At 45.0% G+C, this 11,844-nt stretch overlaps 1 protein-coding gene across 1 annotated transcript; it reads left to right on the top strand.

Moving 5' to 3' along the window:
- Positions 1 to 1,361: 1,361 nt before the first annotated feature.
- LOC310742453 (ferritin heavy chain A-like) lies at positions 1,362 to 4,300 on the top strand (the record flags this gene model as incomplete). The annotated part of the gene is made up of 4 exons (XM_083571982.1): positions 1,362 to 1,562; positions 2,540 to 2,686; positions 3,389 to 3,514; positions 4,133 to 4,300. Exons 1-4 carry the CDS (start codon positions 1,461 to 1,463, stop codon positions 4,298 to 4,300), a joined length of 543 nt encoding a protein of 180 aa, XP_083428108.1. The 5' UTR covers positions 1,362 to 1,460.
- Positions 4,301 to 11,844: the final 7,544 nt, after the last annotated feature.

Below are 11,844 nucleotides of genomic sequence, written 5' to 3'. Positions count from 1 at the left end.
AGGTGCAAACTCAGTGAAATCTGCCCCACCCTTGCAGTAATTAACATTGGAGGGGGTACCTCCCATTGATAGCAATGGAAACACCTACTTGATTACTCCATGGAAGCAGGGGTGGAAAGTCATTAGAAATTATAGCTGGGGAAAGATGATTTACCCTGCATCCTGAGAACAATCTTCCCGCATAGACCTAGTACTCAATTAAAAAATAATAATCACACTGCCCAGTTGATAATCACATGAGTACATAGCTGTCAACGTTTCCCTCTTTTTAAGGGAAATTCCCTTATTCCGAATAGGATTCCTCGCAAGAAAAGGGAAAAAGTTGGCAGCTATGCATGGGTAACATTATATGTAGAGTCAGATGAGGAGGGTGGCGCATCATCCTTCACCCTGGGCACCAAAATGTTTTGGATTGGCTCTACTAGACTGCATCGATTAGACAATACTATTCCCAGTTCTTATGAGGGCTGTAGTTCATTGACAGAGCATCTGCTTTGCATATAGAAGATTCCAGCTTCAGTTCTCAGCATCTCCAGATGGGGCTGGAAGATAGCTTAATCCATTGTTTCCCAAACTTGGGTCTCCAGCTGTTTTTGGACTCCAACTCCCATCATCCCTAGCTATCAAGACCAGTGGTCAGGGATGATGGGAACTGTAGTCCAAAAGCAGCTGGAGGCTTTCACTGCCCACTAGGCATGATAGCTATGTTTTATCTCTACTACCAGCGGCATTGTTCTTCTGCATACCAGTTGCTGCTGACCACAAATTGCTGCACTCATTTCTTGCATTCCCATAGAAGAGAAGAAGAAGAGTTTGGATTTGATATCCCGCTTTATCACTACCCAAAGGAGTCTCAAAGCGGCTAACATTCTCCTTTCCTTTCCTCCCCCACAACAAACACTCTGTGAGGTGAGTGGGGCTGAGAGACTTCAGAGAAGTGTGACTAGCCCAAGGCCACCCAGCAGCTGCATGTGGAGGAGCAGAGACGCGAACCTGCTTCACCAGACTACGAGTCTACCGCTCTTAACCACTACACCACACTGGCTCTGGCACATAGACCACATTGGCTCTGGCACATAGGCCACTGTGTGAACAGGAAGCTGGCCTAGATGTGTCTTTCTCCTGATCCACCAGGGCTCTTTTCATGATTAGACCCCCGTGAATAAGGGAGAGCCACATAATGCCTCCTTCAGGCCAAAAGGCTATGAGATAAGGCAGAGCCTTTGTTCAACACAGCTGCAGGCTCTCTCTTCCCACCTCCACCCCCACCGACCAACAGCTGAGTCATTAACCCGCCCACAAAGCCAATTGGAAGAGAAATTCTATTGGGCAGCACTGCTGCTAATCACTAGCTGGCCTGCCTCTAAATGGTATACATATAACACCTGGGATCCAAGCAGCTTTACAGGACGTTTGTGTTACTGTTTGTTGTTGCTGTTTGTGTTTGCTGTAACGTGAAGATGGTGTCTCAGGTGTGCCAGAACTACCATGCTGACTGCCAAGCTGCCGTAAACCGAATGATTAACCTGGAACTCTATGCTAGCTATGTCTACCTGTCCATGGTAAGTTCTTCTTTGCTATCTTTGCTTGTTGGGGAGAATAAACTTCACTGGCTCCCCCCCCCCCAATGTAATTTCACCCTTGTCTGATCCTATGCATATCTCTTCACAGCTAATGTGCACTGAGTTCAGTAACATCTATTTCTGATAAGGCTTGGCAGATAGGTTCCAGATAGGCCTTGCAAGGTTCCTCAAATGTCCTCCACTATTAATGCCTATGGGATCTTGCAGGTGTTAAATGTTTCTCTATGAAGCCTGAGTTGGGAGAACATAGTCCTGTTGAAGAAACCAGGCAACCATATATCACCTTGAGCTCACTGGAGGCCCATCCAAATGTTGCCATCTAGCAGGGTGGATTTGATTTAAATCGCTAGTCAATAAGACTTGATTTAAATCTTTTTTTTTTACAGAAAAACTCATCCTTGCTGGTGTAATCTTAATATTTACAACCAGATGAAGATTTCATTTTTGGAATAAATTTTCTGAGTAGTTTTTTACAGTTATATCAAAAATTACTGATTTGGTTATATAATAGATAATTATGAAATTGCGAGGTTTAATAAGTTAACTGTTTATATTTGGACACCTTTTCTGCTGTACTTTATTAGGAGAATAATAATCATTTCCTTAACAATTTAAACAATTAACTAAAACAATAACATTGTAGCATATGTATCCAGGTTTGTTAACTGATGTGGTTAAACAATTTTTTTAAAAAAACTTAGACTGAGTTTTAGCACACATGAAAAACTTAAAACAAATCCTTATTTCCTGATAAATAGCCTTTGGACTATAATGTAACTTAAATAGAAAACTATCTTTAGAAAGATTTTTTTCCTCCCAAAGAATTTTATTTTAAAAATCCAATTTAAATTTTAAAAATCCAATTAAAATTTTGAAAAATCAATTTTTTTGTTTTTAAAAAACATGTTAATTTTTATCCACCCACCCTGAAATCTAGTAACTTTGTCTCCTTCTAGTCCTACCACTTTGACCGTGATGATGTTGCCTTGCATCACTTGGCCAAGTTCCTGAAAGAGCAATCCCAGGAAGAGAGGAAGCATGCAGAGAAGTTCCTGCAGTACCAGAACAAGCGGGGAGGACGCATCCTGCTGAAGGACATCAAGGTGAGGTGAAAAGCGAGAGGTCTTTGGGCTGGGCTGAACATAAAAGAATATCTTGGGCCCTGATGCAATATCCCTTACCCATAGCTGTCAAGTGTCCCTTATTTGAAGGGACAGTCCCTTATTCCAGCACCATGTCCCGCTGCTGTCCCTTAAATGTCCCTTAAATGATGTCCCTTAAATTTCAAAGGAAGCAGCTCCTCTCCCTCCCTCCCTGCCGGCCAGGGTGGAGGGAGGCTCCAACTGTGTTGCTTGGCTGCGTTGCTCACCCAATAAGTCTAAGAACGACTGGGGGGTGGAGCTTGCATGCCTCGTGTGTGGCTAGTTAATGCAAGCTGAGGTGTTTTTTGAATGCTGGATGCCATTTTGTTGCACGTGCTGCAGCAAACTTTGCAGTGCAAAGCCAGGCCGGGGAGCCATCTTAAGTTGAGGCTACATAGGCCTTGTGGTGCATGTGATTCAGATTCTATTCACTTGAACCTCTGGTTACAAAGTTGGTTGGACAGTGTTCTCGAAGCTACCAGCATGAGTTTGACCAGACTGCGGGAGGACAGGAAGACTGGAGTGCCTGGAACAGGTGAGGCTGCAGGTCCCTTATTTTGGCTGCTGGTCCCTTATTTTCAAGGCTGCTGGTCCCTTATTTTCAAATCTGTAAGTTGACAGCTATGCCCTTACCTCTCATCCTTGCATCCAACTCTTGCACAGAAACCAGAGAAGGACGAGTGGGGCAACAGCCTGGATGCCCTGCAGTCTGCCCTGGAGCTGGAGAAGGTGGTGAACCAGGCCTTGCTTGATCTGCACAAGCTCGCAACAGAGAAGGGAGACCCTCATGTGAGTTTTCAGTAACGCCACATTGTCCAGAAGCCTTCCTTATATTTAGGAGGCTTAGAGGGATGAATGCACCATAGTTAGCTGTGATAGAGGAAAAAGCTATATAAAAAAGCTTTCCTTCCTTCCATAAAACCAATGCCTCTTACTTCTTTCCTGCCTCCATGGCATTTGAAAACAGGAAGACTCAACTAGAGATGGACAAATCTGTCAACTGCTTCTTTTCTTGGCAAGCAAGCCTGTTTGGTGTATAACAGTCTTTCCTACAATCCATAAAATTATTATTTAAATCTAGAAAGCCTTTCCATGATTTGGTACCATGAGTGTCTGTTGGTTTAGCTTGTCATCTAGAGAAGGTTAATGCCACATGCCTTATTCCCCCTTGTGTCCTTCTTGTTTGAGGACAGGTTCACAAAAGCTTGTCTTAAACCAGGGGTAGGGAATCTGTGGTAATCCAGATGTTGTTGGATTACAGCTATCTGACTGCTGTCCAGGCTAGCTGGTGGGATCTGAAGTCCAACAACATCTGGAGGGCCAGAAGTTCCCCATTATCTATACTATTCTATAACCTTGCAGTGAATACTTGTGTAGTTGACCAAAGCTTGTCTCTGATCTTTTCAGCTATGTGACTTCCTGGAGACGGAATACCTGGAAGAGCAGGTGAAGGCCATCAAGCTGCTTGGAGACCACCTCACGAACCTGAGGCGCCTGGGGGTGCCCCAGAATGGCACAGGAGATTACCTCTTTGACAAGCTCACCTTGGGAGAGAGCAACTGTGCAGCATCTTAAAATGTTATAGCATATGATGGTGTTAAAAAAATAAATTATTGTCCTAAATGCAAAGTGGTGTGTATGTGTGGTGCCCTCATATTATTGGAGAAGTTGCTGGATTGTCTCATACACTCAAAGCAAACTGATCTCTTTCAGATCTATTTAGAGCAGAGGTTCCCAAACTGTGGTCTGCAAGCTTCATTAGAGTGGTCCATGGCATATTTATACCAGCACAATTAAAAATTATAGCCACTAGTACAGTGCCTTAGAACTGCTAAAAGAGGCAGAGTGGTCTGTTCAACAAATTTCAAGTGTTGGAGGGTGGGTAAGAATGTTTAAGAACTACTAATCTACACTAGCCTGATGTCCCCCAGATGATTGGACTACAGCTCCCATCATCCTCAGTTGGGGCTGATGGGAGCTGCAGTCTAAAATATCTGGAGGGCACCAGGTTGGTTAAGTCTGATATACAGTGTGTGGGCACATTATGAGTCCCCTCTGAAACTGACTAACCAATTCATGAAAGGATGGAATGGAGGTTTTTATAAAATCTTCTGATCCACGTTGGTTGCCCTCTCCATGTTTGGTAGCAGTACACATCTTGACTAGAGATGTAAAACTACTCTTGTGGACAATAATGTAGAACAAAAGTGGGGGGAACCTCTGGCCAAGGGGGCTGATTGTGGCTCTCTCTCTGGCCCTTGAGACTCGCCAGCTCCCTCAAGTGCTTCTGCCTGGCTGTAATGTGTCCTTGAAGTGAGGTTATGCCTCTTGTCTGGATGGAGAGAAACCTTTGGCCTTTCTTGCCTGCCCTACCTGTAAAGCAGTGATGGCCAAACTTGGCCCTCCAGCTGTTTTGGGACTACAACTCCCATCACCCCTAGCTAACAGGACCAGTGGTCAGGGATGATGGGAATTGTAGTCCCAAAACAGCTGGAGGGCCAAATTTGGCCATCACTGCTGTAAAGGAAACAGTGTGTGTTGATCCACCTACTTCTGCCTCTTTCTCCACCCATTGCCAGCATGTTGCCCATGAGAGAATGTGGCCCTCCAGCTGAAAAATGTTCCCTGTTCCTGACACAGGACATGAGTGATGTAAGGTTCAATATTCTGCACATGCATTGGAGAAAGGCACAGAAGCCTCATCCAGTTGCCCCCATGCTGGCATCTCCTGCGCTTTGCTGTGGAGTTAAGTCACCCTGGTCTGATGGACTCTTGTCTTCCTCCCTCTAAAGCTGACTTGTCTCACAAGCTGAAAAAGGTCTGCCATTTCCCTCGCTGCCTCCCTCAGGATCCCCAGTCCACATAATGAGAAGACTCTTTCATAGACAAGTGATGGACAGGAGGTGTGGATTCACTAGGTATGAATTGTAGTGTTGAAGTGATGATAGAAACTGTCCTGATCTGGTAGAGTCTTCCCTTCCTGTCAGGTACAGGAGGCAGCTGAGTTTTTGATAAGCGATACAATAATCTGTTGCATTTCCATCGTATTAGACAGAAAGGAAATGAGAGACACTTCTTGTGCATTGAGCTGGAAATACTTCAAGCTTATACAATCATAGAATTGTAGAGTTGGAAGAGTAATCTAATCCAATCCCTTGCAATTCAGGAATATCAACTAAGGCATGCTTGACATATGACCATCCAACCTCTGCTTAAAAACCTTCAAGGAAGGAGAGTCCACCACCTCCCTAGGGATTTTGTTCCATGGTCAAACAGCTCTTACTGTCAGAAAGTTCTTCCTGACGTTTAGTCAAAAACTCATTTCTTATAACTTGAAGCCATTCGTTCAGGTCCCACACATGTGACTTTAGCCCTTTAGCAATTTGAAGATGGCTATCAAATCTCCACTCAGACTCTTGGAAAGAGTTTTCCAAGCTAAACATACTCAACTCCCTCAGCTGTTCCTCATAAGGCTTGGTTTCCAGATCCTATTAATACCTAGCAGTATTAGCAAACACAAATGTACGCCTTCCTTTTGTCTTTTCGCGGGTTGTGTGTGATGCTTTTCATTTTCGCCAATGTGAAAGCAGCTGCCCTGATTACACTCCACCCTCTTTCTTTCCACTTATCAATTGCTTCCAGCAAAACACCTCAAAGTCATTTAAAGATAAAAGCTTCAACAGTGCAATTTCATGTATAAAAGGAATCGAAATGATTCCATATACGAAAACCATTTCAAATCCACAGATAGAGAGCATGATTTTACAAAAAAAAAAGAGAGAAAACACTCAGCTGAAAAAGGCTTGTTGCCGGAGGGGAAGTAGGTTGCTTGTTAGAATGCATGTTCCATCAAATACCCTCATTCTCCCAAAAAGACTAAACTGATGGGCCTGTGTCAAGAGCTGTAAGGTGACCCACAATAAACTTTTTGAGTTTCACACAGCCTGTTCAATTCTTCCGGTTGACAGACTGTTTGTGAACATTCTAAGGCACCCACGTTCTCTCAGCCAACGAGACTCACAAGCTCTACTCCTCAAAAATAAGTGTACAAAACATTATACCCAACTGATTCGCTCAAAGCATTTTTTTAAAAAAAGTTTGAATGCAGGTTATCACTCTTTTTGCCATGCCATGCTTGTGAACTTCAAAGCACTGCCTGGCTGATCACTTGCTAAGAACAAAAGAGCTTTGGTGATTGAAACAGGGCTCTGAGCAGGAAGATCTGCCTGACCATGGAACATAAGAGCCTTACGAGATCAGACTAAAGGCTTATCGAGTCCAGCACCCTGTTCTCAAACTAGCTAGCTACATTCCCAGCAACTGGTCTTCAACTACTCCCAACAGTGTAAACACAACAAAACCATCACTGCTACTACCAATTGCTAACCTTATTCTCCACAAATTTGACCTTTTACATCCATCCAAGTTGGTGTAGAAAAAACATGGGGTCTTAATAAAGGGATCTGGTATTGACAAAGATAGAACATGCAAGGTCATCCCCAAAAGCAGCAGGATGAGTAGATTTTTCTACTGCATTGTTGTGGACCCTGATTTCTTTTTTTAACTTTAATCATCAGAGAAAGGTCTCTGCTCGTTGCAAAATGCTGTTTCTATGGTGATACTTTGTCAGGAATTACAGAAGTGGCCTGTGGTGCAGCTCGAAAGTTGAGATTACCTTTTAAAAATGAAATTTTAGAAAATCTGATCAAATTTCAGGGCTTTCCTTGAGAGAGTAGAATTACAAACCACAGAGAGAAGGGTATAATATGAAAATGTATTATACCAATGAAAATTGATTGCAAAATGCAGGTTTGGGGGCAAAATTGCATACAAATATGGGTATACAGTGGTACCTCGGGTTAAGTACTTAATTCGTTCCAGAGGTTCGTTCTTAACCTGAAACTGTTCTTAACCTGAAGCACCACTTTAGCTAATGGGGCCTCCTGCTGCTGCCGCGCCGCCGGAGCATGATTTTTATTCTCATCCTGAAGCAAAGTTCTTAACCCGAGGTACTATTTCTGGGTTAGCGGAGTCTATAACCTGAAGCATATGTAACCTGAAGCGTATGTAACCCGAGGTACCACTGTATTAGGAGAAATGTACACACACACTGGTGTGCAAATGCGATGAATTTAATTTAAGACTGGGCAAATGAGTATCATAAGAAAACCCTTCTGCATCAGGGCATCTGCTCTCTGGAGTGGGTAGAAGATGTCCTCTCTGGGCTCTGGGGGGACAAATCTCCTCACAAACTGGAGGCACAGTGAGGCTTTGTTGAGTCTGGTCAGGTTTCTCCCCCCACTTCTGGGTTTCTGGGGCCCAGCTCAGCCTGGGAACTTCCTGTGCTGCCCACCTGAGAGGTGCCACAACAGCACTCTGGCACGCTCTGGCTGGTTTGTTTGTTTTTTAGCCTTGACAAAACCTAATTGTTGCAAATGTCTGACTCCCATTTCTTCCTTTCCTCAGCAAAGCGCAAAAGAACACTTCGTTGATTCATATTCTGTATCACTTCCCTACTTAGTTTTCAAAAAACCACTTATTTTTGTTCGTTTGGACTGAGCATTTAAGATTATTTGTTGTTGTTTAGTCGTTTAGTCGTGTCCGACTCTTCGTGACCCCATGGACCAGAGCACACCAGGCACTCCTGTCTTCCACTGCCTCCCCCAGTTTGGTCAAACTCATGCTGGTAGCTTCGAGAACACTGTCCAGCCATCTGGTCCTCTGTCGTCCCCTTCTCCTTGTGCCCCCAATCTTTCCCAACATCAGGTTCTTTTCCAGGGAGTCTTCTCTTCTCATGAGGTGGCCAAAGTCTTGGAGCCTCAGCTTCAGGATCTGTCCTTCCAGTGAGCACTCAGGGCTGATTTCCTTCAGAATGGATAGGTTTGATCTTCTTGCAGTCCATGGGACTCTCAAGAGTCTCCTCCAGCACCATAATTCAAAAGCATCAATTATTTGGCGGTCAGCCTTCTTTATGGTCCAGCTCTCACTTAAGATTATAAGTGAAGCTTTCATTTAAGATTATAGGATGTAATGAATATGAGCTGGAACAGAAGTCATGGCAGCAAATGCATTGGGGCGGGGAGGATGTGAGAGCATTTTGAGCTAGACTCACTGCATCAAGGTCCCTGCAAGCGTAAATAGATCAGCACAGGCTGGTTCTCATGCCAACCGCAAGGTTGACTCTTTCCATGCTGTAAGCAGAGGATAAACCCAATTTATTCACAGCAGGCAAAATGTGGATTGGCCGATCATCTTACTATGGTGTGGGTGTGGGTGTGTCAACAGGAAGCTCATAAGAAGCCCACAACAGGTGCCGCAAAATCCTTTTTCCTTGCTGAATTAGCTTATATCTTGCATACTGGCACAGATAATGGAACTTAAGGCTGGCAGGGCAGAGGTGGGAGGGTGAGAAACTGATTCACCTACTGCTAGTCTGGCCCCAAGATGAACCTTATGCAAAAGATGCACCTGGACTTTGTCCACTAAGGTATTTTGGGGGGATTCACCACTTTCATTTTCCTTAAACCGCACTGTGCTGCTTTTCAATAGGATTGATTTACTGTTTTTACTTGTAAGATCGCATTGTAAACTTCCCTAGGATCTTAGAGTGAAGGGGAGGTAAGAAATTTTGAGGAAGAAATAAACTGGGAGCCTGCCCACATGAATTATTCAGCTCTGGGGGTGGGGTGGGGAATGTATTTATGAGACATCCATTTTTGATCCAAGCCAATATTGTGTGTGCACCAGCCCATATATCACACATTTTTAAAAATCAGGTTTTAAAAATGTATTTATTAACAGCTGCCTTTTTTGAAATGAGACGCCTTTGCGCCAAATTTTTTTGATGATGGAAGTGTTTTTAACAGGTTGTACACGGGTGACGCTGTGGGTTAAACCACAGAGCCTAGGACTTGCTGATCAGAAGGTTGGCAGTTCAAATCCTGCGACGGGGTGAACTCCTGTTGCTCTGTCCCAGCTCCTGCCAAGCTAGCAGTTTGAAAGCACGTCAAAGTGCAAATAGATAAATAGGTACCGCTCCGGCGGGAAGGTAAACGGTGTTTCCATGCGCTGCTCTGGTTCTCCAGAAGTGGCTTAGTCATGCTGGCCACATGACCCGGAAGCTGTACGCCGGCTCCCTCAGCCAATAAAGCAAGATGAGCGCCACAACCACAGAGTCGGTCACGACTGGACCTAATGGTCAGGGGTCCCTTTACCTTTACCTTTACTGATTGACTGGATTCTGTGCTGCTGGAGTCCACGTTCTGACCTTTGGATTTTTTTTTTAATAGTTAACTGACCATGAGCTTATTCCATGAACATGTAAAGCTGCTATGTGAAAAAGGATGCATGAACCTATCAATTTACTGGAAGCAATTTATCCCAATATAATGTATTTTATGTGTTATTTTCACTAATATATTCCTTTCTATGCATGCTCCCCCCCCCCAATATATGGCCCTTTCAACCCATTCATTGCTTGGAGAACCACATCACAAAATTTGGAGAAGTGCGCTGTCAGGGGCTCGGGAGCAGGAGCACAGGGGAGAGAGGAAATGGAGAGCGAAGGGGAAGAATCCGAGGGCAGCGTAGGGGAGTATGACAGTGACCCGAGAGATTCCATGAGCTTCTCCAGCGAATCAGAAGATTCCCAGAAGGGGGCGCCGATGGTCAGGGCAAGGGGGGTCCCAGGGGGGATGCACCAGAAACAAGGAGCCAGCGGGGACCCCCAAAGCAGCAGCGGGGGATCAGGACCAGTTTCCCCACCAGAGCGTAGTGGGGGGGAAGAGTCACATGTGTCAGGACCAGCGTCTCCTCCAGCGGGGAGAGAAGATGAGTCAGGGCTGACCACGCCTCCATCGGAGGGTGGGGGAACGGAGGGGAGGTCAGTTGCAGCTAGCCTCCCTGAAGGGGGAAGCAGTGACAGCAGCAGTGAAACGGTCAGGAGGAAAGTTGCCGGCTGGGCGCGCGCGCCAAGTTCAAATGTACAGGCGCGAGGGACAGCAGGAGACCCGGATTGGGAACCAGCTCCTAAAGCCCGCCGGAGGGAGGGGGAAGGCTCAAGGGATTCAGCGTCAGAAGAGTCTAGAAAGGGCGAGACCCCGACGGACAGGCGGAACCAGAGGCGGAAAGAGCAGAGGAGGAGGTGGAGCAAGGCTAGAGTCTTAAACTGGTGTCTGGGGGGAGGAGATTCAGACGGAGCTTCAGCGGTCTAGAGTTTGAGACGTAGAGCTGCACGCTGTGGCTGTGGAAGTGAAACTGAACTTCAATAAAGACTTTCGTACTTAACAACGAAGCGGTGTTGGTCCTTTGTGAGCTGGGACCTCGCGCAGCTCTGACATATGCGTTTTGAAAAGCAGTTGCATTTTTGGTCTATTTACTGTTTCAAGAGGTGCAGATTAGGTAGGTTAGTATGAAAATGTGGATCTATTTTCCCCCTCCATCCCTATGGGGAAGAGGGCATAGCTCAGTAATGGAACACCTGCTTTGCATGCAGAAGGTCTCAGGTTCAATCCTCAGCATCTACAGATAAGGCTAGGATTGTCCACTCTGTGAAAACTCTGGAAAGCTGTAGCCAATCAGTGTAGGCATGGAGCCAAGTACATCACTTAGGTAAAATATGAAACGACCCTTTGCTGCAACAGATTTATGCACCATAGATTTTTCCATTAATAGTTTTGGCATCTGTACTGTTGCATTCTCTTTTTGTATATTTCAGTACTAAATCTCTTTCTTAAAGCCCATTTAATCCAGATGGCTTGCAATGTGTGTGTCTCCCCTCTGAAAGTTAAACAATTAATTCTTGCCAGGAGAGAGTATGCATGATGGGTCAACTCCTGACACTTGCTGAATAAATCCTGAATTGCAGATGTCATCGCATTGTTTAGGTGTTACAATGGATGCTGAGCTTTCTGTGCAAATCTCCTCTTTTCCTTTTCCTTCTGCAGAGGAGGGAGACATTTTCTTGGTGGCACTTTGACTTGCATAAAAAAACACAACAAAGGAATCGGGGACATGCAAAGGACTTTGAGTCATGTAAAACAGGCAAAGGCAAAAGAAGAGTTGTTTGGATCCTGTGGCTGCTGCAAACAGGGCTGTGAGTCACGGATAAAGCAGGTTGG

The sequence above is a fragment of the Podarcis filfolensis genome (assembly GCF_964270895.1).
Source record: "Podarcis filfolensis genome assembly, chromosome: 9".
NCBI classification, from domain to species: domain Eukaryota; kingdom Metazoa; phylum Chordata; class Lepidosauria; order Squamata; family Lacertidae; genus Podarcis; species Podarcis filfolensis.
This window is presented reverse-complemented; position numbering and strand designations above follow the sequence as displayed.